The sequence below is a fragment of the Sarcophilus harrisii genome, chromosome 4 (genome assembly GCF_902635505.1).
Source record: "Sarcophilus harrisii chromosome 4, mSarHar1.11, whole genome shotgun sequence".
Lineage (NCBI taxonomy): Eukaryota > Metazoa > Chordata > Mammalia > Dasyuromorphia > Dasyuridae > Sarcophilus > Sarcophilus harrisii.
In genome coordinates this window covers 429,182,586-429,210,567 of record NC_045429.1, presented here as the reverse complement: position 1 = coordinate 429,210,567, position 27,982 = coordinate 429,182,586, and the positions used below count along the sequence as shown (strand labels likewise).

Genomic DNA, 27,982 nt, shown 5'->3' with positions numbered 1-27,982 from the left:
TCTCTGGAGGCGGACCTCTCTGGGGGCGGACCCTACTCTCTGGAGGCGGACCTCTCTGGAGGCGGACCTCTCTGGGGGCGGACCCTACTCTCTGGAGGCGGACCTCTCTGGGGGCGGACCCTACTCTCTGGAGGCGGACCTCTCTGGAGGCGGACCTCTCTGGAGGCGGACCTCTCTGGAGGCGGACCCTACTCTCTGGAGGCGGACCTCTCTGGAGGCGGACCTCTCTGGAGGCGGACCCTCTCTGGGGGCGGACCCTCCGGAGTAGGGGCGGTCCTCTTGCCCTGGGGGCGGGTCCTCGGTGCAGGGAACAAGCTCTCGCGATTAGCACCGCCCCGCGTCCTTCTGCGTCTGCGCCCTGTCGCCGTGTCCAAGAACCCGGATTTAAAGTGATCGTAGTTTTAACTACCTCTGGCGCGAGGCCTCTCCCCACTAGGTTCCGGCTTTTCCCGAGTTCCGGAGCCGGGCCTGGTCAGGTCGGAGCCGGGAGACAAATGAGACAGGTAAGGGGGACAAAAGAGGAAGCCCGGTGGCTTCCAGGAGGCCCCTCCCACCGCGCGGCCAGAGCGCGGGAGGAGGGGGCTCGCAGCTCCCGTGAGGCCTTAGTCCCCGGAGACCCCGACCTTCTGGTCCAAGAAAATGCCCCCCGCTGACCCGGGCCCTCTCCCCAAAGCTTTTCCACCGCCCTCCCATATACTTATCTACACGTGGCACCCCGCCCCCCCGCGTAACCCCCTCCTCCCACCGCGAGTCGGCTCCATCCCGTCAGCTACCAGCAGAGTACCCCGCTCCAAACAGTTGCCCCCCCCAACACCAACGAACACGTGTCCCCCCGCCCCCACCCCCTCTGGCGCTCAGTCCCCGATAGTGGGCCCGCACATAATGACGCCGCCCCGCCCGGGGGCGCCCCAGCTCACCCCACCCCCGGGGTCCCCCATCCCATAGTTTTCGTACTCGTGGATCTCCGCGCGCACACACCGCGCCCCTCCCCCCATACACGCCCTCTCTCCAATCTGTCCCCCGTCACCGCAGTCTCCCCGCCCCTCCTCCCAGCTGAGACCTCCGGACTGGCTCCCCTGTCCTTTCGGAGCGCCCCCCCCGGCCTCCACTTTCTGCGCAGCCCCTGTCTCCTTTATCCATCCTCTCCCTCCCACCCAAAACCAGCCTTAATGACGAAAAGAAAACCCTTCCCCAGGCGGGGTGTAGGCTCGGCTGGTGTCCTTTTGGTTAGTTTCCTGGGGGCTGAGCCGCTGACCCACCCGCTAGAGGGCTCTGGCCGCTGCTGGGAACAGCTGACGAGCATCCGATTTCGTTACCCACCTGAGGAGCGTTTCCCTGCGGTTCGAACCTACAGATGAACTTGGGGGTGGGAAGTTCTCTGAACAGTTGGTGTACATTGAACAGAAATATCTTCCAACTGATTTGCTTTATGATTTCATAAAGATTTCTTCTGATTGATTTGTAGCTGGCAAGTTCTTCTGGCTTCCCTTTACTACTCAGTACCGATAACGTGCTCATTTATATATATATATATATATATATATATATATATATACTTTTTTAAAAATTATATATATTTTAATTATTTTAATTATTATTTTAATTATATATACTTTTTTTTTAATTATAGTAATTTTTATTGACATAACCCACGCCAGGGTAATTTTTTTTTACAACATTATCCCTTGCACTCACTTCTGTTCCGATTTTTCCCTCCACCCCCTCCCCTAGATGGCAAGCAGTCCTATACATGTTGAATATGTCGTAGTATAACATGCTCATTTTACGTTAAGGTAGTTGCTGAGCTTTCACCAAACCTTTAAATGATCCAAGAAAACCGCACTTTTAAATTAATCCCTTTTGAATAATTGAGTGTTCTGCTTAATATTTAATGTGTATGTCGTGAATCACTAATTTTTCAAGAATTAGATGAATTAGTAGGCGTGAAGCTGTAGACTAAAGATCTAGAGAACTAACTTCTAGTTTCAGCTCTACTACTCGCCTTTGCACTTTTAGCCAATTTATAACTCCTGCATCTTAGCTTTAATATGTTTGTGTTGTATGGATGGCGGGGGAACGAGATGATCGTGAAAGGCTTTTCCAGCTCTAACATTCTTTGATTCTGTGAAATTGTTGTAACTTAACACTTACCGACAGCTGTATAATTAACACTAATCTCAGTTTTTAAAAAGACAGTCAAGAGTCTTAAAGTGTCTTAAGAGTCATCATGAAAACTGGATATCGGTGTAAGGGTATCATTTGTTAGGTAAACTAGATTTTTCTGTGTGGGTTTCTTTGAAAAAAGAGGATTGTCTGTGTTAAACAGTCAAAAACATATTAAATACTTATGGTGCTAGCGGTTGAGGATACAAAGACAGAAGTGTCGCAATCCTTGCCCTCAGAAATCTTAACATTTTAGCTTGAGGAATCTACAAGTATCTATTTAAGTATATTCAGAGTAGATAAAAGGTTTTGGGCTGGAGGAGGAGGGTGGGGATGAGAGCTAGCAGCCAGATGGAATTAGAAAGGTTCCTAGATAGAAGGTGGCCCTTTAAGAGTCTCAAAAAGACTAAAGAGCCTAGGAGTAAAAAAGAATGCATGCCAGGCAGGAAGAACAAGTTAGACCAACTATAGACATAGCAGGATCTAGGCCAGGAGCTGGGGATACCAAGAAAAGCCCCACCTGGAAGGATTTCCCAGTCTAATGGGGGGAGACCATATGGGAACAACCATGTACAAACAAGACACTTGCAAAGTAAATGGGAGGAAATCTCAGAAGGAAGAGGTTAGCATTCAGGGGGATGGATAAGGATTTGCCAAGGCTTGGAGACAGGAGCTGTAATGTGGTTTATGAGGACCAGTAAAAAAGACTAGTTTGTACTGTGGAGTATATGGAGGGAATGATATTTGGGCCAGGATATGAAGGGCTTTAAAGGCCAAAAAGGACTTTGTGTTTGATCCTAGAGATAATCTGGAGTTTGCAAAGGGAAATGACATGGTTGGACTTGGGCTTTAGGAAAATCTTTGGCATTTCTATATATATAATCAATTTATTAATTAGGCTAGCTAATCACAAATTGATTCATTGGTTTCTCTCCATAACCAAAGTTCTCCCCCTCCCCCCAGTGGAGACAATGAATGCGTTAGATATTTTTTGAAAGGAAAATTAAGCCTGAGGAGGTAGGCTAAAAGTCTTCAGCTCTTTCTGTTGAGAATGTACCTTAATCATGAGATTCAGCAGCTTCAGGAGTCTGTACAGAGGAAGCCATCTCCTTCTAGACCACTCTGATTGTTTTTTTTTCCTTAATGAGCAGGGTTATCCTAAACTCCAATGGATGGGTACAAGAACTAGAGCTCATTTCCTTGGAGCAAGAACTCATCCAGACTGGATTATTTTTACACTTGAAAAAAGAATAAGTTTTCTTAGTTCAGTGGGCTCCCATCTAAAATTGAAGAGTGTATACTTTGAAGGCTAGGACAATCCCATCAATCAGCCATGTCCTTCAGAGATTTTTTTTTTTAATAGGGGCTGGGTCTTAAATGAGAAAATAAAAGGAGAAAACCCTGAATCCTGATCTAATAATTGGTTATTAATATTATAGCAAAATATTAACTTCTCTCAGAGCATTGATTTGAGTGGAGAGACTGGAGTCCAAGAGACCAATTAGAATATAGCAGTAGTTCAGTTAAGAGATGAGGAAAGATATGAACTAGAATGATGATATTTTTAAATAAAGCGTTTTTATTTTCAAAACATGCATAGATATTCTTGCAAAACCTTGTTTTCCAAATTTTTTTCTCCCCCCTTAACCCCCTCAGACGGCATTTAATCCAATATATGTTAAACATGTGCAGTTCTATACATATTTGTACATTTATCATGCTGCACAAGAAAAATCAGATTAAAAAAAGGAAAAAATGATAAAGAAAATAAAATGCAAGCAAGCAACAAAAAGGTGGAAATGCTATGTTGTGATCCACACTCAATCCCCCTAGTTCTCTCTCTGGGTTCAAATGGCTCTCTTCATTAGAAGACCATTGGAACTGGCCTGAATCACCTTGCTGTTGAAAAGAGCCATTGGGATGTTGACTTTTTTTTTTTTTTGGATGAAGATAAGACTGTGAGGGATGTGATGGACATAGAAAAAGCAAGATCTAACAAATGTTTGAATGTGTGGGATAAGGGAAAGGAGTTGAAGGTGATAAACCTGAGTGACCAGCAGGCAGAATAGTTTTTCCTTCAAAAGAAATAAGGAAGTTTGGGAGAGGGGTTGAGTTTGTGGGAAGAGATAATGAGTTCTATTGAAATGTTGAGTTTGAAATGCCTATAGGACATCCAATTCCAAATGTCCATTTTTTTTTAATGTGGGATTGGATCTCAGGAGAGAAATTAAAGATGGATATCTATAATTAGGAATCACCTGCATTGAGATATTAATTATATTCATAGGAATTGATAAGGTCACTGAATATAGAGAGAAGAAAAGGAGAATCAAGACACAGTTTTTATATTTACTACCATTAGAGGACTTTAATGTGCATAATGATCTAATAAAGGAGAAATAGATCTGAAAGAGAACCTTGAGAGAGCATCATTAGAGCAGCATTAGCATCCTAGGGAAGAAGAGATTGTTGAGGTAATCAGCAATGCCAGAATCTTTGGAGAACTCAGAAAAAATGCAGACTTTAAAAAGTCTATCAAATTTGGCAGTTACAATTTCTTTGAGTGAACAATTTCAGTTAAGTAATAAAGATCTGAAACCAGATGGCAAAAGGTTGAGAAGTAAGAAGAAAGGAAAGGAAATGGAGGCATCATTGATTATAGACAGCTTTTTCTAGGAGTTTGGTTGATGAAGGGAGGAGAGAGGATAATTACAAGAAGGGATGGAAGAATCCAGGGGAAGTTTTTAAAGAGTAGGAATATCCAGAGAAGAAAAGACCAGTAGGGAGAAATTGAAGATTAAAAAAAAAGAAGGAATGGTTGTGAGGGCATTTATGAGACAGGAGGCGGTAGGCTTCCACTTTTACATCAAAATCTGGAGTAAAGGAGGAGATAGTGGGAGATTACATCAAGTTGTTATGAGATGTAGATACTGGGAGGAGAGAGAGCTCATAGAAAATGGCCTTTGTTTTCTCTGTAAAGAATAAAATTGACATCCTAATCTCAGAAAGTAGCAGCATGAAGATTAAGGAGAAAAGAGTTTAGGGGAAGTGTCTATGGGCAGTGGGACAGAAAATCGGTTGGAGAGCAATTGTCTTCCTCTAGCCAGGGTTCAGTTGAGATTAGAGTCCTAAACATGATGACCTGACTTCTTCTAGCTCTATTCAGTACTATTTGAGTAAGAGTGGACTGCTTTTGGAAAAATGTTTGATTATTCAGCTTTATGTCTACGTCTTCGGACTACTGCAAGAGAGTTGGGGCTCTCATCTCTCCCTTTTTTGTGTCTATTCTGCAGCTGCATGCCATTGGCTTTGGCTGTGCTCTTCCAGCAGACTTGCAGAGCTTTTGGCCAAAGGACAGTTCCACATTTGCTCCAGGACCCATCACGGTGGCTGTTAAGTAGCCAGCTCTCCAGTGGTCCCTTTCATGGATTCTGGCTCCTTTTGAAGAAGCAGCCTTGTCTCTGGTTCAGGCGGGGCATCCCAGGGCCATGTACTGCTCGCTTTGCCTGCCTACCTGTGTCACATATGGGGTTCTGCACAGGAGTTTCTGAGATGGCTGAACAGCGATACTGTGTGGACTATGCCAAGCGTGGCACAGCCAGCTGTAAGAAATGCAAGGAAAAAATAGTGAAGGGCATGTGCCGCATAGGCAAGGTGGTCCCCAACCCCTTCTCAGAATCCGGGGGCGATATGAAAGAGTGGTACCATATCAAGTGCATGTTTGAGAAGCTGGAACGGGCCCGGGCGACCACCAAGAAGATTGAGGACCTGACTGAGCTTGAGGGCTGGGAAGAACTTCAGGACCCAGAGAAAGATCAAATCAGTGAGCTGATTGCAGGTGAGGCACTAGGCAGAGCTTGGGGCCTTCTGGAAGCACGGGCAGGGGATGAGGGCTTCATTTTCTTAAGGGAAGACAGTTGGGGAAGTAGCAGCTATTAACAGCCCACAGAAGAAGGGCACCAAACCTGCCTTAGAAAGGAGCAAGCTTCTAGGCTAGACGTACACGTACTCTTCCATGCACAGCTGTCAGCCTCCCGTGGCAGATGTGGTCTGGTGTGGTCTGGTGTGGGGTATTCAGTCCCTGGGAGCTCTCCATCTCTTTCTGCTACTTTAGCTTATTGTTTATTCTAGAAGCAGCAAAGCCTGGTGGCCTTGGAGACTTGGGGTAAAGCCCTCAGTGCCTTGGGCAGCCCTCGGCTTTCAAGATGCTGAGAGGCCCTGGTGGAGAGAGTTGTCTCCCCTAGAGGTCAGCCATCTCAGCGAAGTCAGTGCTCTTCCTCTGTGACCTTCAGGTTACCAGCCCACTCTACCACAGTTTGCTCTCTTATAAGATAAGATTTGCCTACAGTCTTGAAATCGGTGCTGGAGCGAGGGATACTGGGAAACCTTAGCTGCCAACTGAATTTCTGTCTCCATAGAGAATGCCTAAAAGATGGAAGAAGTTGTATGTGGCGGGGGCAGTTGGCTTGGAATTTGAAAAAATAGAGTTTCCATATCAACTTGACCTACTGGTGATCACCCTCAGGGTGTACCCGTCTCTGTCCCGTCCCCTGATGATCTTTTTGTTTGTCCCATAGCACTCTCCTCCAAGGCAGCAAGCACACCAACCAAGAGAGCCACGGTCCAGGCCAAGCTGACCCCCACTGGCCAGGTGGTTTCTCCACACAAAGGAGCCTCCTCAGTCACGAACACCAATCCCCGGAAATTCTCTGGCTTCGCAGGTAAGATAGTGCACTGCCTGGGGTTTCAGACAGAGTATTTTCTTCTTATTTCATGCATTTCTCTATTACTGATTTAGAGCTTTTTTTTTTAACATGACTTTTGTTAGTTTTGCTTTCTTCTCTTGAAAACTACTTGTTTGTATCCTTTGACCACTTATCATTTGAGGAATGATTAATTCTTTTTAATAACTTTGGCTCAGTTCATTATATATTTGAAAAATAAGATCTAAGAGAAATTTGCTGTAAATTTTCTCACACTTTCATGCTTTCCTTTTAATTTTGGTTGTTTTGGTTTTGTTTATGTAGAAACTTTTTAATTTCATGTTATCAGAATTATCCATTTACTTCCCAAGGTCCTGTCTATCTCTTCTTTAATCATAAACTCTTTCCTTATCCATAGATTTGAATTTCCATGTTCCCCTGAATTTCTGTGATATTACCCTTCATATCTAAATAGTATACCCATTTTTATCTTGTTTTGGTATATAGAATAAGACGTTAATTTATGCTATACTGCTTTTCAATTCTCCCAGCAATTTTTATTTAATAATGAGTTCTTACCCCAAAATCTGGAATCTTTGGATTTATCAAATAATAGGTTACTATGCTCATTTACAGTAATATATTACATACCTAATCAGTCTGACTGATTAAGTACCAACTTGTTGTGATTGTCACTTTGTAAGAGTTAGAAATCTGCTACTCTCGGATCATCTAATGGCTTTTTGTAAGAACTTGACTATTTGAGTCCCTTATGACTATAAGGGAGTTGAAGCAAGATCGTTACAGTTCATAAGACAAAAAATTATAAATTTCTCTTCTGCTCTTTTCTTATCTGCCTTATAAATTGCATATAGTCAAAGAAGATTGACTAATAAGCTATTAAATTAAAATATTTTATAAAGACTAGGTATAATCAGTGTGGTATAGTGAAAAGAGTCCAAGATTATAAATTCAGAGTCTTACTCTGCTCTTTCCTTCCTTTGTGGCTTCAGATAATCCAGCAGGCCTCTCTGGGCCTCCTCCTCTGTAAAAGAAAATTCAGCCTAAATGAATGCTTTCTAGATTTAAATTCTTTAAATTACTTCCTTATGGTGAGATTAGTACAGTATAATTACAATGTCAAGAAAGAGCTATTTTAAACAGAGGCTAGTCTTGTAATAGGATTTTTAGTTGTGCTTCTATGAAGAGTGGACCATGATAGAATTTCAGAGGTGAGAGAGTAATACTGATGAAGACCCAGTCATGCCAGGATATAGAATGAGAAAAATTTCGTGTTTATTATACAGGAGGTCCCATTTGTCCTGAAACATGGCTGAGCATTGACCCTAAAGTTTCTTCCTCAGATTTCTCTGTCACCTTGAAGGATGTTCTTTGAAACAATAGCCCTTACCTGCCATCTACAGGAGGGGTTGGGGGGAAGGAGGGAAAAAGTTGGAACAGAAAGTTTTGCAAGGTCGATGTTGAAAAATTATTCATGCATATGTTTTGTAAATAAAGAGCTATTTTTAAAAAAGAAAAAGAAATGAATCCCCCCCCCCAAAAAAAAAAAAAACAGTAGATTGCAAATGAGAATGGATTAAGAATTTGTTTTAAAAAAAAAAAATTAAACAAAGGGACAGCTTGCATCAGCAGCAAATTTGCTAATGATATTGCTACCAGCATACAAAATTAAATTTGTTTTGCAAATGGAAATGAGAGGGGAAAAGGGAAAACACTTAATAATTTGGTTTGGAAATTCTTCTAGGATCTGGCAGGAAGTTATTTTTTTGACCATCCTTTATTCATTATGAAAGTACAGTAAGTTGGGAAAGGATGGAAATTGGGGGAGCTGCAATTATTTTTCATATTGGTCTGATTCTTCAATTTTGGATTTCCGGAGCATAAAATTGAACCATAGTTCTTCTGTAAGAAGGTGTAGGGTGTATATCAGTCACCTGTTTGACTTTCTTTGCTCTCTAGAAGTCAGGTCAGTGTGTGTGTGTGTGTGTGTGTGTGTGTGTGTGTGTGTGTGTGTCTTTAAAGTAAAAATGGAGTACTTAACATTCTCTCATTAGTCCATTTTACCCTAAAACATTTTCTGACTTAACTTTTTATTGGTTGGCACCACTTTTCACCTAACACAGTTTCTCATCTTTTCAGTCTTAATTTTCTCTTTGAACCTAATTTGTTTATGCCACAAACTGTTCCCTTAATTGTACTTGTACCATCAGCACCTTATTTCCCACCTGTCACAGTGGTCTCCAGACTTCCAAGTCTCTTCTTTTTTCAGTCCATTCTCCACACAGCTGCTCTTGATCATGGCTAGAAGCTCCTTGAGGGCAAGATTTGTCTCCCTTTTGGATTTGTATACCCGGTGCTTAGTGCTGTGTCTGACTAAAGGCTCTTAATATGCGTTTGCTTCTTGATTTATTGGTCTTCGACTCATCTTTCTCTTAACAACCAGTCACATTCTTTGTCTACAGTTCTTCCATCCAGCCCCACTGCCACTCCCCCAGAATAGTCCCTCTCCTGTCCACTGTACACTTGCAGTCCCTGTGGCCATACTTAGTACAGTACAGTACTTAGTATAATACAGTACTTTAAAGTTAAGCCTTTACTCAGTCAACAAGTATTGACTAAATGCCTCCTTTCATATCCTTAGGCACTGGATACAAAATTTACAGTTTTACTGGGGAGATATTTAGACATAAATAAGTATACTTGGAATAAGCACAAGGAAATAGGAGTTTGGAGGAGACACATTAGCTGTGGCTTTGATAAAGGCTTCTCCGAGAAGACAATGCTAGAGCTTTGTCTTGAAAGAAGAGAGGGATTCTGGGAAGTATCAGCTTCCCAGGTAAGGGGACGGTTTTCTCAGCTCTACCCTCTCCCCATTCCAAGTTGTCTTTCATTCCACTGCTAATCAGACTATTCATGATGCATTCATTCATGCTGCTCCATTACACAGCAACCGTCTCCATCTCCCTCTTATTTCCCAACAAAAGGCCCTTGTATCCAAAGCTTCTTGTAATCTGATGCTGGCCTACCTCTCCAGCAGCTGTAAGAATATGAACTTTGCTATTTGTTGTCGCCGCCCCCCCCCCCCCCCCCATTCTTTCCATTGCTTTACTTAACTAGAATACTGTGTTTTTTCCACCTTCTCTCCTTTGCTCCTTTGTCCATTCCCTTCTACTAACTGAAATTTTATCTTATAAAAGGTTCTTCCAGTGCTACTTCCTCTCCTCTTCGAAACCTCCCCAATCTTTCCCTCAGCTAGGAATGATGTGTTCCCACTGTAGGTCTCTCTTAACACTTTAAAGAGAATCTTTTTATGCCCTTAGTTCTGATTTTGCAGTTTGAGCTATTTATGTTTTATATCCTCTAGTATGTGATAATCTTCATGGGGGAAAGGATAACAAATTTAATTTTTTAAGATATCTCAGTGCCTGGCACATAGAAGAAATTTCATAAGTATTTCAATTCATAAATGTCCCTGGCACTCTGGGTCAGCCTTGGTGAGGAGAAGGCAGTAATCTCTTTTTGCTTCCATTTCTTTATGTTCCTAACAGCTAAGCCAAGCACCTCTGAGGGACCCCTCTCAAACCCTCCCTCCAAGACCACCCTGTCAGCTGGGAAGTGTGACCCAAAGCACAAGGACTGCTTGTTGCGGGAGTTTCGGAAACTCTGTGCCATGGTGGCTGACAAGCCCAGCTACAACGTGAAGACCCAGATCATCCATGACTTTCTTCAGAAAGGATCGGGCGGCGGTATGAGACTTGACCCACTTTAGCTCAATTCCCCTGCCTTCTGTCTAAAGAATTCACTTGGTCCTCTCTTTCCTCTCCTATTGTGGTGATGGCTATAGGACTAACATGTGACTTGTTCAAAATCCCAAAGTGCACAACGCCCAGTTCATCATAGTCTTCCCTGCTTAACCCCGGAAGTCTCCCTTTTTTCTTTTATGTTTTTGAAGCAAGTTCCAACTCCCATGCGGAATTCCTTTTCTCCTGCCTCCAGATGGTTTCCATGGCGATGTGTACTTGACAGTGAAGCTGCTCCTGCCGGGGGTCATTAAAAGCGTTTATAACCTGAATGACAAACAGATTGTGAAGCTTTTCAGTCGGATTTTTAACTGCAGTCAGGATGACATGGTCCGGGACTTGGAGCAGGTCAGTATGCAGACAGACAGCTACTTTTGCTTAATTTGGCGGTAGGGTGACTCATCCTGAAGAAGAGAGGCTTTTTGCTTGGAGAATTTGGGGGGATGGCTGCAGATTTTCGCCCTGGCTCAGCCTTGCTAGTGAATTGTGGTGGTGGCATTTTGGTTTCTGGAGACAGGGAGACGTGTCCGAGACAGTGCGCGTGTTCTTCGAGCAGAGCCGGTCCTTCCCCCCTGCAGCCAAGAGCCTTCTCACCATTCAGGAAGTAGACGAGTTCCTACTGCAGTTGTCCAAACTCACTAAAGAGGATGACCAGCAAAGTGTGCTGCAGGACATTGCCTCCAGGTGAGAGCCCAGTGCCACTGTGGGGACCGGACGGCAGGCCAGGGCCGGAGAGCTAATGTCCCAGAAGAGCATGGCCCCTTGGCATGGCTCAGAGGGAGAAACCCTCATTTCCCTTTAGGTGCACAGCCAATGACCTGAAGTGCATCATCAGACTCATTAAGCATGACCTCAAGATGAATTCGGGTGCCAAGCATGTGTAAGTACCATGCCCTCTGCCTGGTGGACACCCTGCAGGTGGCAGAATGGAGTGGGCTGGGCCTCTGTCCCCTGCCTGGGGCTCCTCCTCTGGCACAAAGTACAGGCCCTTCTCTAGACCCTGTTAGCAGGTGGAGCGTTCCGCCTTTGCCTGCAGTGGTCTTCTTCATCCAGGGTGTCAGCTCTCATTCCTGGAAGGAGCTGATTTGGGAATCCATCTCCCCTTCTTTGGGCAGGCTAGATGCCCTGGATCCGAATGCCTATGAAGCTTTCAAGGCTTCGCGGAACCTCCAGGATGTGGTGGAACGTGTCCTGGCAAACCAGCAGGAGTCCGAGAAGGCACCGGGAATGAAACGGGCACTCAGCGTCCAGGCAGCTCTCATGACCCCCGTGCAGCCCATGCTGGTGAGGAAAGCTCTCTAACCCTGGCAGACTCAGGGGCTGTCCCTGCCCCATTGTTTTGGTTCAAAGATACTTAGAGCAGTTTAAAGGCCTAAGACCTTACATTCCTGGAGACTAGAAGAGACAGCAAGGGTAGGGACAAGAGTGACTTTCCCATTTGACAATTGAGGGAGACCAAAAATATGACGTAGCCTTGGAGCAGGGACTCGAGGATTAGTCCTTGTTCTATATAGATTATGTGTATGACCATGGACAAATCCCTGCTGTCTCTTAGGTTTCCTGTTCCTCCTCTGAAATGAGAGCTTGGACTGAATAATGGGTGGGGTCTCTTCTAGGCCTAATTCTCTGGGCTGGTCTCAGGCACTCCCCAGGAGCCCGAGTCAAAAACAGGGATGACTAAGGGGCTCTGGAAGTTCATTTGTACCACCAGGGTTCCTGCTTTGCCTGCACTTCTCGTAGATCAGAGACAGATCTGTGCCCCCAACACCAGAATAGTTGGACATGGGGGATCTTGGCTTGACAGAGGTTCTTTGCAGCATCTGCTCATTTCATGGGAAATGTGATTTATTTTTCTGATCTCATGCTTTTCCCATCACATTAATTCACTACCAGGAAGTCTTGCAGACTTAGCAGAACTTCAACCTAAAAGGCTCTCCAGTACTGCATTTGCCAGTGATGACTGTTTGATTTTCCTGAATAGCTAAAGAGGCTTCCCTGGCCTTGTTAAGAATGTAGGGTTGGTTTGTTTTGCTCTTTTCTGTATTGGACTTCTCTATGGCCCAGATTGTTATGTTTGAGGCAGGGAATATGTGCTCTTAAGCAAGATGGAGAAAGAAAGGGATCCTGGATCCAGGAGGCTTTCCATGTGGTGGTCTCATCCACCCAGCTCTTATCCCCCAATTCATCGTTCTCGACTTTAACATGGAAATGGTGTTTAATAACTACATCCAGAAGTGTGGGAGGCTGAGTTGACATGGGGCATGTTGAATGTGGATCATGGGGTTGGGGTCTGAGATGTCCCTGGTTCTGATGTGGTGACAGCTGTAGTTTCCCTTCAGAAGTGTCGGGCATTCTCGGGGCTTTGCGGCCTCAAGGATCTGTGCAGCTTTCTGCCTGTTGAGGAACCGTGACCATGGGTGGGTCAGACACGTGTTACCACAGATCGGTTCATGTAATTAGAAGCCTGTTTTGGAAGAAAGGAGAAAGTCCCCTCAGATATCATCTGGAAGTGAGAACAGCCCAAAGTCACCCAGAGGACCCAGCTCCTTGGAGTCCCAGTCCATTTACTTTCCACTATACTATTGACTTAAAAAGAGGGAGACTTATCTGGTGACAGTCTGTGAAGCAGGCCATGCACTAGTGTGCATGTGTCACACAGCAAACTGATATTCATAACAGTGACCCTGAAGCCTGCAACAATTTTAAAGAGCATTGTTTGTACTTTTTGATATATTAAAAATGATTAAATGACATTCAGTATGACTTTAAGTATACCTTGTGTTGTAGTTCCTTGAAAACTGCTCATTTATGTACAAAGTAGACAGTGATTCTCCTGGAGAGTAAACCCCAATATCTGAGTTTTTAAATTGAGCTCCAGTGCCTCCGTGTAGCATAAAGGTGACCCTAAGTTAAGAGAGGTCCTGACAAGCTGCAGGGATGTCATCTGAAGGACCAGCCTGCATTCAGTAGCACTTTGCACTCCTGGTGGACTAGCCACATTTCCTCTCCACAGTAGGTGAGGAGTTTACCATGTAAGATACTCCTCTCCCACCTTCAGCCCCCTCAGACTGTCTTTACCCCACACTCAGAGGAATCCACAGTTAAGACCCATGTGAAAACCCATGGAGCCTTTCTGTACTCCTGCCTCTTCCCAACTGTCTCCTCCTGTGTTCCCCTCAGGCTGAAGCCTGCAAATCCATTGAATATGCAATGAAGAAGTGTCCCAATGGGATGTTCTCTGAGATCAAGTATGACGGGGAGCGAGTGCAGGTGCACAAGAAGGGGGATCAGTTCAGCTACTTCAGCCGAAGCCTCAAGCCTGTCCTACCTCACAAAGTAAGTGCCCCTTTGAGTCCTCAGAAGCCCTTTCACTGAGCCTAGTCAGGGAGCCTCCAGACGGGAGAGCACTGTCCGAACTGAGGACCGAGGCTTTGTCCAGCCTTGTCACCAGTTGCTTACGTGAAATTGGACCATTTGTGCTGGGAGCTCCAAAGCGGGACCAAGGGCCCTCCTGGCAGGCACTTTTAGCTTAGATAAGTTTGTTTGCTGCCATCCAAACCACACCAATACAGAACTCTCCACTGATGCCTGGTGGTAAATGGGTACCTCACATGACCCAGAATGGAAAAGGATGAACCATGCGTCTTCAGAATGAAGGTACCTGGGCCCAAAGCCTTTGGCTCTCCCTTTTCCTTAGGTGCTCAGTGATATTTATTATGGCTTTCATCTGGAAACTATAAATGTATACTACCAGCTGAAAAGCTGGACATTATAATACTGAATACACATAAAGGCTTAAAATCATGTCTGATTCAGTTAATGTGTAAATGAACCTTGGCTTCCATTTATTAATTTTTTTCCTTCCCCTTCATGAAAATTTCTCCTTTCCTTAAACTCTCCATCCCTATGGGAGACTGCCTATGGCCCATTCATCCTCTCCCTGAAGCCCTCTGAGCTATACTGCCTTTCTGTCTCTAGGTGGCCCATTTTAAGGACTACATCCCTCAGGCATTCCCAGGGGGCCAGAGCATGATCCTAGACTCCGAGGTCCTTCTGATCGACACCAAAACAAGCAAACCTTTGCCCTTTGGGACTCTGGGTGTGCATAAGGTACAACATGGCAGTTGTCAGACTGTATGTATATGGATATATATGTGTGTGTGTGTGTGCACTTACACAAGTATATTCTGTTGACTTATTCTGTATGTAAAGCATCTTTGCTTTGAGTGGAGTTTCATTTTTGCTGGTAAATGATTCTGAAGTCATCCCTCAGTTCATAAATGATGATCTCTTGGTTCTCTCTGAAAAAAGAAAGTAAATATTGGGAGAATAATTTTTTCAACATCAATCCAATGGGACATGTGTGATTGGGATTAGCTGAGGATTGTGTGGCCATGACCTTCCAGAGCATAAACTGGCCTTTCCAGGAGCTTCCCTGTGGGCACCTCATAACAGCTGCTGCCTCCAAGTGTTGGTCACCATGTTGTGCAGTGAGGTGGCTGGCTGGAGAGCCTGTCAGCCTTAGTCATGTTGAATTCCCTTTCAGAAAGCAGCTTTCCAGGATGCCAACGTCTGCTTATTTGTGTTTGACTGCATCTACTTCAATGACATCAGCCTGATGGACAGGTGGGTGTGCTTGATGAGAATTCTGAAACCCCAAAGTCCAACTTTAGTTCTGAAGCCAGCAGAGAAGGACTGGACTTCTGGAAACCACAGCCCATGTGCTTTCACCTTGATTTCTCTGCCTCAGAGAAGGGAGCACCGTGGTAGAATGTAGGGACTGAGCAACCACATCATGGAGGGCTTGAGGTGGGCAATTCTTCAGGGAAGTCATGTGAAGGATTCAAAGGAGCTGACCACAGACATAGTGCTCTTGATTTAAGAGTCACCAGAGGTGGCTGATTTAAGAGTCACCTTGAATTTGGTTGTTCCCTTTCTTCCTTTGGGTCCTACTCAGAACAGTCTCCAGGATGACATAACTGTATTCTGAAGGCCAGCCTGACCTCTTTTTTGTCTCCTACAGACCATTGTGTGAACGGCGGAAGTTTCTCCATGACAACATGGTTGAAATCCCCAATCGGATCCTTTTCTCTGAAATGAAGCACGTCACAGTGAGTAGGAACACTTCCTTAGTGCAGTTTGCCCAGGAGGGAGTTGACACATATATATTTCACTTGATCAGCAGTGTGGCAGCTCCCTCTGAATGATCCTGTGAAGTTATTTTTATTTTATTTTATCCTATTTTATTTTGGTTTCTGATTCATTGGTTTATATTTTCTCATGTAATAAGGGAGATGCTCACTTGGAACTATGCCCAAAGACCTATAAAAACCATGCAATACCCTCTGATCTAGCAGTGCCACTATTGGCCCAGAGAGATTATAAAATCAGAAAAAGGACCCACATGTACAAAAATGTTTGTGGCAGCCCTTTTTGGACTGGCAAGGAACTGGAAACTGAGTGGAAGCCTATCAATTGGGGAATGGCTAAATAAGTTATAGTAGATGAATGCTATGGAATATTATTGTTCGCAGGATGGTTTTAGAAAGGATTGGAGAGATTTACATGAACTGATGTTAAGTGAAGTGAGCAGAACCAAGAAAACATTACACACAGCAACAAAAAGATTATATAATGACCAACTGTGATGGACTTGGCTCTTCTTAGCAATTCAGTATCCAAGACAATCCCAATAAACTTTGGGTGGAAAACACCATCTGTATCCAAAGAGAGAACTGTAAAGACTGAATGTGGATCAATATGCACACAATTGGCACCTTTTTTTTTCTCTTTTTCATGGTTTTTCCCTTTTGTTCTGATTTTTCTCTCCCAACATTACTCGAATGGAAATATGTTGTTTTTTTTTTTAAATATATACATATACAACCTAAAAAATTAAAACAAAATAAAAATAAGAGAAAAGGGTACAAGGAAAATTGCTCAAAGGCACAAACTGTGACCTCCAGATTCCTGGTAGACAGTTGATTAATTTGGATGCTAAAAAAGTAGGGAGAGCTGGGTTGGGAGGAAAAGGAGAAGTTAGAAAGGAAACAGAAATCCCTAGCCATTCTCTACCCACAAACTGATGTAACACATTCTTGTTCTGTCCCACAGAAAGCTTCAGATTTGGCTGATATGATTAATCGTGTCATCCGGGAAGGGCTGGAAGGACTGGTGCTAAAAGATGTGAAGGTGAGGTATTGCTTTCTACCCAAGAGATTTCTGGTTGCTTCCTCTGCCTGTGATGAGCCTCACCTCCAACTGTTCTTGCCTGGGAGTGGCAGATGGAAGCAAGTTCCTGGGAATTGTATTCCTGGTTTTTACTGAGAACAAGTCTTAAGCTTTCGGAATCTCCATTGAGATAGAGACAAAAACTTACAGGGTGGTTATGGATTAAATAGGAACGTATGGCAGCACATTCTGTTAACTGTAAAGCTGTACAGAAATGAGCAGGATTTGTAGGTGACAGAATCTCTGGGGGCAGTTTATATATATAGTACAGGCCCATTGTGGAGCCCACCAGATCTTTTTCATCAAGCATCTCAAGAGACTCTCCTTTGCCTGGTATGTGGACCACAGCATTTTGTACCCCTCTGGTCTTCCTCAGGGTACTTATGAGCCAGGGAAGCGGCACTGGCTAAAAGTGAAGAAGGACTACCTGAACGAGGGGGCCATGGCAGACACGGCAGATCTGGTGGTCCTTGGAGCCTTCTATGGGCAAGGGAACAAAGGTCAGTCTGACCCTCCCTGGGCTGTGCTTGGGGATCCTTGTTGGGGGGAGGGCACCTGGCTGGAAGGGGGGCTGTTTCCTGGCTAGACCTTGGTGGATGACCTGCCTGGGCCATATCCCAGAGGCAAAACTGACAGCCCTGGGAGCTGCGGCTGCATCAGAAGTCTGCTTGGTCATTCTTCCCTAAGAAACTGAGCACCCCTCTACTTGTCCGAGTCAGCGACGGGCTGCTGCCCAGCCTGGAAGGGAAATCTGGGCCTGGGGCAGAGAGGGGGGAGTCACGCCCAAGGACTCAGCCACCTGAACTGCCTGGTTGAGTGTCCTTGGCTAAAAGCATTTGTCCCTCAGGGCCATCCTCCTCTGTCCCATCCTTCCTTTAGGGGGCATGATGTCTATCTTCCTGATGGGCTGCTATGACCCCAGCAGCCAGAAGTGGTGCACTGTCACCAAGTGCGCCGGCGGCCACGACGACGCCACCCTCGCTCGCCTGCAGAATGAGCTGGACATGGTGAAGATCAGCAAGGTAGGGGGCAGCAGGGTCTGCAAATGGAGTGAGGAAGAAGCAGCAGCATTAGAGCAGACCGCTGACCACCGGCCTTCTGGGAAGGAGCCTCTGGACTGATGCTTCCCACTAACACTGAAAATTAAGTCTGACCCTGGCTCATATATAAATTAGCTCCCCTCAATCCACTCCCTCCTTCAGTAAAACGGTGAACCACAGTGAGAAGGCTAATTGGCATCTCTGCTCTTGATCCCTAGGATCCCAGTAAGATTCCCAGTTGGCTGAAAATCAATAAGAACTACTACCCTGACTTCATCGTCCCGGATCCAAAGGTACTGCCCTCATGCTGCCTCCTTCCCTCTTCAGCCTGGCCCACAATGATCTCTTCCCCAACTAATTCCCTGCCTCTTTGCAGAAAGCTCCTGTTTGGGAGATCACAGGGGCAGAGTTCTCCAAGGCCGAGGCCCACACAGCCGATGGCATCTCCATCCGCTTCCCCCGCTGCACCCGCATTCGTGATGATAAAGATTGGAAGTCGGCCACCAACCTCCCACAGCTGAAGGTACTTGGGCTCCCCAGGGCCCCTCTTCTACCCGGTGCACTGGTTAATTGGGATGGCTCAGGCCCTCCAGCCTAGTCCCATAAAGTGCCGTCTTTGCTACTTTCCTCTGTCTCATGGAAGATGAGGGGCAGGGGGTTGCTGTCTCCATAGAGAGGAGAGCCTTCTCCTTGAGTCCCTGTGGGACCTCTCTGGAGGGTTGTCTTGTAAGGTGGGTGAAGTTCAAGATGCTCGTCAGAGAATCCCTGGCTGTAAGGCACCTGAGGGAGCTGGAAACGGGGAGGGGAACACGACAGGGTGCCCATGGGCAGGGGGCTGCAGGTGAGGAGCCGCAGCAGGGCCAGACACACTGGGAGACGGCCCAAGGGGCTGAGGGGCTGAGCTTCCCAAATACAGGGGGGACGCTGAGGACAGCCTGGGGTACAGAAGGGGCCACTTGTTCACACACAGGTGGAGTCAGATTGCACTGAACGGCTTTGGTCCCAAGAGAAGCTGAGGAAAGGCAGAGGGAGGGAAGCCCAGCTCCTGCCTCCCCCCAGTTCACTGCACTGTGGCGTGGAGTGATTTAGGTCCTCTCTAAGTTGGGGGGCATCCCAGAACAGGGCGGCCAACCCCCCCATTGGGAGCTGCCAGCCACACCTTGCTCACAGTCTGGGGGGTTTGTCCTCCTCCTTAGAAGCTGTACCAGCTCTCCAAGGAAAAGGCCGACTTCACTGTGGTGGCTGCAGATGAGGGGAGTTCGGTGACTAGTAGCAGCAGTGGAGAGAATGAGGGCAACATGGGGCCTTCCACCTCTCGAAAAGCCTCCAAAGCCTCTCCCAATAAGGCCTCTGGCCCAGCCAAAAAAGCAGAAAGAAAGATGAATGGCCCTCCGAGTAAAGCAGGTAAGATGGCAGCCAGGGGAAGGTGGAAGGGAACAGCATGGCTGCAGCCTGGCCCGAGAGCTAAGCAGTCATAACTGTCATTAAAGTGCTGGGCCGTTAGGTAATGAAATGCTTTATAAAGGTCTCATTTGAACTTGGCTTTCTGCCTCCAGGCCCAGTGCTGTCCCCTGGGCTGGTCCGGGCCTTTCTCTGTGGGGCTCAGAAGCCAGCCTCCTTGGGCATCCTCATTTATGTTCCATAGCAGCTTCCCGCCGAGTCTGGGGGCTGAGTATTTGTCTGTGCAGAATGATGGATCCTGGGGAGGCTGAGCCACACCAGCTGTCCTCCCCAGCACAGAATTGTGGGGAAGATTTTGTTACCCAACAGTCAAAAAGCCTGACTGGTGCCCAGGCAGAGGACGGCATCAGGCTCTCAACCTTATTCTAATGGGGTGGGAGTGGGGGGGTGGGGAGTTATTTTCTGCCTTTAGAGCCTGGATTCTTAATCTCAAACTAGGCTCTATGAAATTTTTTTTTAAACTTCAGTAGGATTTTATTTTTCCACACACGTGTAACATTTTTCTAAGACTGTTTTCCAAATTTTTCTCCCATTCTCTTCCCCAAGGCAGCCGGCAATCTGACACAGGTTAAATCTGTTGCAGTCCCTTTAAATGTATTCTCATATCTGTCATGTTATGCAAGAAAAATCAGACCAAAAGGGAAAAAAACATAAAAAAGAAAAAACAAACAAAAAAGGTGAAAATACAATGCTTGGATCCACATTCGGTCCATGGTTCTCTCAGGATGTGACTGGCATTTCCCATCCCCACTCTGTTGGAATTGCCTGGAATCATCGCATCATTGAGAAGAGCCAAGTCCATCTGGGAAATTTTGTTAAAAAATATTTTGATGACTTAATTTGATGATTGGTTTTTCCTTTGTGATCAAACGTATTTTACTGTTAATCATCGGGTTTTTTTGCGATTCTGAGAATCTGTAGGTGTCACTAGCCTGCCCAAGGGGGTCCAGTGCACTCATCCCTTCCCTTCTCTTCCTCACAGGCAACAAGCCCACCATGAAACCTCCCCCCGGGAAAGTGGAGGAGAGGAAAGGGGAGAAAAGGAAGGCCCCCGAGGAAGGAAACCCAAGCCCAAAGAAGGTGATGACCAGGGCCTGGTGGGAGGGGGAAAGGGGGGGAAAAAGCCAGTCATTGAGCTTTCTCTTCTTGGGGCTGTCCCAGGCCCCAATCATTCCCTACCCCACCCCACAGTGTGATGGGAACAATAGGAAAAAACTTACAGGCCCCCCCCAGGCCAGGACTTCCCGGGCATGGGTGTGCACAGTGGGGGATGGCCCCCCCCTAGGACTCAGAAGCCTCTCGTTGCCTTGCAGAGGAGACTGGCTGCAGAGCAAAGAGGAAGGAGAGATGTGCACGCAGGCAGGAAGTAGAGCAGCCAGGCTCGAGGCTCGGCAGCCATTTAACCAGACTTGTGATTTCCATTAAAGGGCTAAAGTACAGCTGAGAATAGGCCTGTGACTGTGTGTACAAGGTCGGGAGGCCCCCTTCCCCTCCCTCCCCACCCCAGTTCTGACCTACAATCTTCCTCTCCCTCTGAGCTGTGTTCAGGAACTCCCACCTGCCCCCTTGGCACTAGGGGGCCTGAGTGAGGCTGACAGGGCTGCCTGACACTCTAGGGCAGGGGCCCAGCCTGGGCATCCCTGTGTCCTCACTGCCCGTGTCTCTGCCTGTTCTGGACAGCAGTCGAAGGGCACCTCTCTCTCCCCCTCAGCACGCTGCCACCTTGCCCTCTCAGGGCTCTTGCTTCCTTCTTTTCTGCTGCCATTTGCATTGTTCCCTTAGGGCCTAAAAGTTTTTCCAGGGAAGACTTCAAGCCCCTTCTCCTAAGGTGGAGTTGCCGGCCCCAGGAGGCCTCCTCTTTCGGCAGATGGAATGGCCGTTCTCTGGAGAGGGCTGGGGCCGGGCTTCCCTGAGGCTGTGCCGCATCAGGCCCATCCCCCAGGGGACACTGACTGGCAAGGACCTTCTCCCCACGCCCTCATTAACCCCTCTCTTTCACTGCCTTGGACTGTCGTACTTGCAGACGCTGCTGGACATCTTCACAGGTGTGCGGCTTTACCTGCCGCCCTCCACGCAGGATTTCAGCCAGCTCCGCCGCTACTTCGTGGCCTATAATGGGGATCTGGTCCAAGAATACGACATGGCCTCTGCCACTCACGTGGTGGGCAGTGGGGACAAGAGCCCTGAGGCCCAGCAGGTTTCTCCTGAATGGATCTGGGCGTGTATCCGGAAAAGGAGGCTGGTGGCACCTTGCTAGGGCCCGAGGTCAACTCTTCCCTTCCCATATCTCCCATGGGGCGGACATTGAGGCCCCTGGCATGAGGCAACCAAGGACAGAAAGGCTGCGAGGATCCTCCCCGAGGTGCTCCAGCCTTGTCTTCCCAGAGCAGACGTGAACCGTGCCCCCGACCTCAGAGCCGGAACGTGGGGGTGATGGGGAGGAAGGAGGAAAACCCATTTCCCTTACTTGTCTGGAGAGGCCTTGGCAATCCAGGTGCTGGCTCTGTCCTTTCTTGTTCTCGTTTGTGTCTGAGAAGCCCAGGTATTTGTATAACTGATCTTGAGAGCGGCTTCACCCTCCTGCCCGGTTCCTGTCCTGGTGCTCTTGGGTGGGCAGAGAGGCCCGGGGAGGGCCATTCTGCCCTTTCTCACCATTATTCACTCAATATTTTTAAAAGGTATTTTAAAAAGACTGACTGGCAAAGTACTTTTCCCAAAAAAGCAAAATGCAGATGGCTGTAGTCTGGCCCGCCCTCTGTGGGGGCATCAGTTTTAAAAGATTAGTGGAATAAACTCCTCTGAAAGACCCTGCCTTGTGTCAGCGCGGCTCTGTGGGGCGGGCATGGCCTGTTTGGCCACCCTGACACCGGTGCTCATGGTGAGGAAGATGCAGCAGGAGGCAAGTAGATGCCGCCCCTGGGGTTTCCCACCTTGGGGGCTTTTTGGATGCGGAAAGGTCCTTCTTAAGAGTGCTTGTTAGTGTTGCCTGCACTCATCAGTTTGTGCCCAAACAGGAGGCAGGGTCTGGAGTCCCGGCTCTACAAACTTTTCCTTGCCAGGCTAGCTGGGCACAGCTCAGGTGGGCCAGCTGCTCCAGACCTCTGTGCCATGGGCTGAGCTTGAGGGCCCCAAACCCCCATGGCAAGCACGAGACGCGCGCTCCCCCCCCCCCCCCCCCCCCCCCCCCCCCCCCCCCCCAAGAGAAAGCTAGACTGGTAGTCATGTTGTTAGTGGGCCAGATGGCACAGTAAAGTGAGCTCTGGCTCTGAAGTCAGGAGGACCCGAGTTCAAATGTGGTCTCAGACACTTAACTTCCTAGCTGTGTGACCCTGAGTAAGCCACTTAACCCCAATTGGCTCAGCAAAAATAAATAAAATAAATAAATAAATAAATAAATTGTTTCTGGCTGAAACAGGCCAAACTCTCCTATGAAGCTGAGTCAGTCTCTTCCATTCTGTGTCCCAAATACCATAGGATCAGCTGAGCTGGAAGACAAGAACTAAGCCCAATCCCCCCACAATTTTAGTAAGATCCATCACAAGATGGTATAAGCTGCCCATGATAATGAAGGTTACAGATATGGCAAGAGTTTGGATTCAGCTCTCCCTCAATGCCAGCCTGAAGCATCCTACATTGATGCCGTGGGCAAGTTGGTCTGGGAGCCATACGCCTGCCCGTATTTCCTCCCAGGAAACATGAGACATTTTGCCCAAATCATCCAGGCAGAGGCAGGTTCCTCTTAGGATTCGTGTGCCACTCCCCATGGGAGAATTCCTAGATTATTTCATGAAGGACAGCAGTCACTAATGCCAGACTAAGTGAATGGGATGTTTTCCTAATCTGCCTTCCACTCCTCCCATGAGCCCACTTATTAGCTCTGCTTTAGAACATTTTGGAGCAATAGGTCATTTATAGAAGCAGCATGAAAACTGTATCTAAAGTCAGAGTCTGGCAACTTTGTGTTCTGCAATGCTCTTAACGTCTTGTGCCTTACTGAACTAATTCATCTAGAAAAGGGGAATAATGAATGACGCTAGTAAAACCGAAAGGAGGAAGCTACTTTGGGGGCCATTGTACAGGGTGAGCTATCCCCAGCCATTGGTTTCTAATTAATCATTGGGGTAGCACCACAGTGCATCAGGCCAACAGTCAAGATGAGTCATCCCAAATTCAAATCTGGCCTAAGATGCTCACAGATGCTGTGTGACCCTGGACCTGTTTGCCTCGGTCTCCTCATCTGTCACATGAAAGGCAGAAATGAGGAGAATGGAAGTGCTTTAATGATAAGAAAAAAAAAGCCAAGAACTAGAGGAACAAGATGATTCACCCTTGAGAATCTGGACTCCAGTCTTATGGCTCATAAATCCAGTGCCCTTCCCACTCCCCCGTGCTGCTACCACCCCACCATTAAGGCACAGGCAGAAGTATCCACCCTCACACCCCTGGAGGCATCTTTGTCATATCCTCTACCAAGCTCCTTGTATTTCATGACAATGCCTAAAGATGCCCGACACCTCTGCCCCAAGGAGACTTTTCAAACCATCTGGAGGGCTGTGCATGTCCATGTTCATGTTCTACCCTTCTTCCTTCCCCCCAAGCCAGTGCTGGCCTGAGCCTCAGTTCCCATGTAGCAGTCAGTCTGGTGAAACCTAGAAATCCCTTCTCAGAATGTTTTAAAAGTACATGAAACATTATATAGAAATAAAAAAAAAAAATTTTTTTTTTCTATTCAAGTTCCAAACCACTTAGAAGCAGTCATTCAATTCAAAATTAACCTCTGGGTTGGGCCATTTGTAGAGCTGCTAGGATTTCTTTGACAGTGAACAGCAAGCCCAATGCACGTTTGATTTACAGACATTCATTGGAAGCAAGACTGAAGGATAAGAAATCATCAACCACTGAAGACTAATTTATAAAGTCTAATGTACAAAGTACAAAATACACAGCCTTGCACACAAAAGCTTAATGTTAACTGAAGTACATATAACCCAGTTTCTAGGTTCTCTGCAGAAGTGGCCTGTGCCACCGGGTTAACTGAATAATATCACACCAGATATCAAGACAGGTTTCTTCAGTCATATTTCAACTTTATTACAAAATTATAAAGCACAACTCTGTAACCAAAAAAAAAAAAAAAAAAAAATACACATTTCGGCTTGCTTTAACACCCACTAGAAGTCAGAGAGAATCTCAGTTTCAGCTATTTCAAGCAGCTCAGAAACTTTCAAAAGACTTAAATTTACACAATTTACATGAAGCACTCATTAACAGCTTTTTTTCTTAGTTTGGATGCATCTATACCACTAGACTGTGCACCAGACAGTTTTCTAGAAGTCTCAATCAGAAATCTCAGCAACTGTATCAAAAATAAAGAAACTGTTGGAAGGGTAATTAGCCATTGCAGTGAAAGTTAAGTACTCCAAGATATGGGGAGGGAAGCAGGAGGTAATTCAGGAGTAAAATCAAATTTCTCACTAAGGTGACATACATGGTCATAGACTCACACCCCCCCCCCCCATTCTGTAAAAATAGAAAATTAGCACAAGATTAGGATTTCCCTGGATGGAAAATCACCCACCAAGAAAATAGAGCTAAAGTTATCACGGTCTTCTAATAAACCTGCAAATCGGGAATCTACCCCCGGAGAAACAAACTTATTTCACTTTTACCTGTCTGGTAGGAATCAAGACTGAAAATTGGTAGGGCTCTGCTTCATGACCAAGTGGGGAACTGGTTATGCAGGCCTGCCCCCATCCTCAGTTCATCCAGTGGTAGGGCCACTTTCAACATGTGGAAAACCTCCTAAACCCCAAAGCTAGAACACTGTTCCCAATCTCAGAAGAGAAAGAAAGCATAATAAACGGGTAGAGGACCTGTTCCTGCTCTGAGCTTATTTCTAAATGATGATTGATTTGCATACATACTGATTTCACAGTGGAATCACTTGACAACTGAACAGCCCTTTTCAGAAATGCTACAGGCTATAAGCAGTGAAAGACAAAAAGGATGAAGCTTCTTGAATGGGATCCCCAAGACCTGATCTAACGTCCAAATAAACAAATGAGTACTTAAGCCAACAGTTCCTGAAATTGTCTCTTCTTTCCAAAGGAAGTTAGAGGAAAGGAAATCATTACAAAATCTGTACTATTATTACCAATTCTCCTTAGGAGAGAGCAATTTCACCTCATCTTCCAAAATAGTAGTTTTCACCCTTTATGATTAAAGGGATCAAGCAAGGCTGCACACAGTGGGGGTCTGCTAAGGATGGCCAAGATTGGTTGTGGCTAAGTTTTGCATAGTTGCTAAGTAACTAGGCACCTGGTTTGCTTTGTGCTTTGCTGTGGTAGCTTTCTACAAATAGCCCAGCCCCGAAGAATACAGTTCCTAGAATGGCTCTCTCTGCCAACGCTGAGCCTGCTCACTGCGTTGCTGTTCCTCCATCAGCCACTGGACAGATTTGAAAATGAACCGCCAAGGAAGAGCAGTCCTCCTTTCTGCCAATGCTGAACAGAAACAACAGAAGAAAAGAACTAGGAATCAGGAGTTTCCCCCCAAGACACCTGGGAGTTTTAAGGCTTTCTTGTCATCTGTCCACACTGAAAAGAAGCCATGTCCAAGATCTTGTGCTAACTGTCCCACTGAGTATACTCCGATGGAGGACAGCTGAGAAAGAACCTGTACCTGAGTCCCCAGAGACTATTCAAGGCACCAGAAAACAAGAGAACCAAGCAGACTAAGCTCAGAGAACGGCAGGAGGCATTCCTTTCACTCAAGGGGATGGACAGAGGTAAACCACCCACATCTTGCACGGCAACTTTAAGTCCGCCTTTCAAGTTTCCCCTCTCTCTGGGCCTTAGAATTTCATCTTTCATGTGCAAGCCAAACTTTTTTTGGCTTCCAAGGTAGGTAAAAAAAAGTCCTCACAATGAGAAGTCCATCTTGGGAGTGATGCTGCTTAATCAGGCAGCCTCAAGAAGTCACTGCAAGTCTTTATAGACACAAATACCTTCCCATCATGCACTCAAGTAATCAACACTTATGTTGAGGCTTCTTAACATTTCAAAGATTCATCTTCATTGAGCAAAAGACTCACTGGCATAAAAATTTTGTTTTCTTGTCAGTCTAAGGCACTAAACAGCACAAAACAAAACAGGAGTCAGTCAAAATCCATGGGGAAAGTTGGATCCCATGGTCCCAGAGCTTCCTCTGCCTCCTCACAACATGACAGATGGGACAGGAAAAGACATCATGGCTTATGTCTAATATAAGCACACCGTCCTTTTGGTTTTAGTGACAGCATTTATAGCCAGTTACTCACTCTTGAGGACATTAATGCTTCTGAACTGAAAAATCCAAAGGAAGACATGAGGAGAGAAATTAGCAGTGACTGAATTAAACCAAAAAAACACAGCCATGTGTATAATAGGAAAAAACCCAACATTTCTGAATGATTAAAAAGCCAGCACTGAGTTGTCTCCACAGAAGGATGAATTACGATAGCGTGGGATAATTCTGCAGAAAAAAATCCTTAAAAACTATTTGTACTGAAGGGAGGAAAAAGTACTCCAACATGGTCTGAGTGCTGGGAAGTTTGTGTTCATCACAAATTTATTGTCACCAATTGATCGTATGAAACAGGGACTGAGCCCATTTGATTTCTGCCCCAAGCAGGGCTAATAAATCCCCATTGGCTAGGGAGCCCTATCAGATCCCAACACTGAGATTGAAAATGTGGTGAAAAGGGCACAAATGACCAGACAAACAGGAAGCTCCCAGGGTTTCTTCCTGTCCTTGCTGGCCACGACCTTAGGATGATACTTTGCAAATTTCTCAGTCAAACCACAAATGAACTGCTCTGCCCCAGAAGGCACGGAGGGGCACGGTCGCAGCCATCAGGATCTGAAGACGTGCACAGCCCGGATCACATACTGGCGGCAGATGGGGCACTCGTTCATCCGTTTCCCACACTTGGTGCAGGTGACCATGTGGCCACACTCCAACAGGACACAGTCGATAGGGGAGTCCATGCAGATCTTACATAGATTTTCCTCTGCACTAGATGGCGCCGGCTCCCCTATACACACACAAAGAAAGAAGGCGAGAGGTCAAGGAGGACGTGGGAGCCAAAGGCCTGGAGCCCCAAACTCAGCTCCTTTCAGGAGGCGCCTCTCCCGACCGGCCCAGCCAGCCGGACCACTTCTGGGTTCTCCTCTGACGGCCTCATCACTGAACCCCAATCATTAGATTCAGTTAAAGGAGCCCCATGAAATCTGAAAACTAGTTTGGGGACAAATGGGATGTTACCCCTAAATTAGGTACAACTTGGAAATATAAATAGGTTCAGGAAAAGTTTCAATAGAAATAGAGATAGAGTAGGCTGGTTAAGGTGAGTTAAAAGATGGAGAGAGTGGATAGAGCACTGGTCCTGGAGTCATGAGGCCCCAAGTTCAAATCCAGACTCGGACACTTGCTATTTACTAGCTGCATGACTCTGGGAGGCAAGTCACTCAATCCTAAATATTTTACCAAAAAGAGAGAGACGCTACTTGGGACCACTGGCGGT

The 27,982-nt window shown here is 46.2% G+C and overlaps 2 protein-coding genes across 11 annotated transcripts in view; one reads left to right on the top strand and one right to left on the bottom strand.

Moving 5' to 3' along the window:
- Window positions 1–332: 332 nt before the first annotated feature.
- Window positions 333–22,228, top strand: LIG3 (DNA ligase 3). 2 transcript variants are annotated; one of them, XM_031967596.1, is made up of 20 exons: window positions 333–503; window positions 5,457–6,001; window positions 6,741–6,884; window positions 10,436–10,633; window positions 10,884–11,035; window positions 11,205–11,371; window positions 11,490–11,567; window positions 11,803–11,971; window positions 13,868–14,023; window positions 14,666–14,797; window positions 15,234–15,313; window positions 15,711–15,798; window positions 16,802–16,879; window positions 17,295–17,418; window positions 17,798–17,940; window positions 18,177–18,251; window positions 18,335–18,481; window positions 19,155–19,362; window positions 20,402–20,499; window positions 21,443–22,228. In XM_031967596.1, the coding sequence occupies exons 2-20, from the start codon at window positions 5,461–5,463 to the stop codon at window positions 21,674–21,676; spliced, it is 3,012 nt and encodes a 1,003-aa protein (XP_031823456.1). In that variant the 5' UTR covers window positions 333–503; window positions 5,457–5,460; the 3' UTR covers window positions 21,677–22,228. The 2 variants fall into 2 exon arrangements, with proteins under 2 accessions (XP_031823456.1, XP_031823457.1); XM_031967597.1 differs by lacking the exon at window positions 21,443–22,228 and adding an exon at window positions 20,733–21,434.
- A 2,587-nt stretch (window positions 22,229–24,815) lies between these two features.
- RFFL (ring finger and FYVE like domain containing E3 ubiquitin protein ligase) overlaps window positions 24,816–27,982 on the bottom strand; it is a 45,421-nt gene continuing 42,254 nt past the window's right edge. For all 9 annotated transcript variants that reach the window (XM_031967590.1, XM_023503600.2, XM_031967589.1 and 6 more), the window contains one exon: window positions 24,816–27,493. In XM_031967590.1, the coding sequence (XP_031823450.1) occupies window positions 27,312–27,493 (182 nt within the window). In that variant the 3' untranslated portion in view covers window positions 24,816–27,311. The remainder of the gene's footprint in view (window positions 27,494–27,982) is intronic.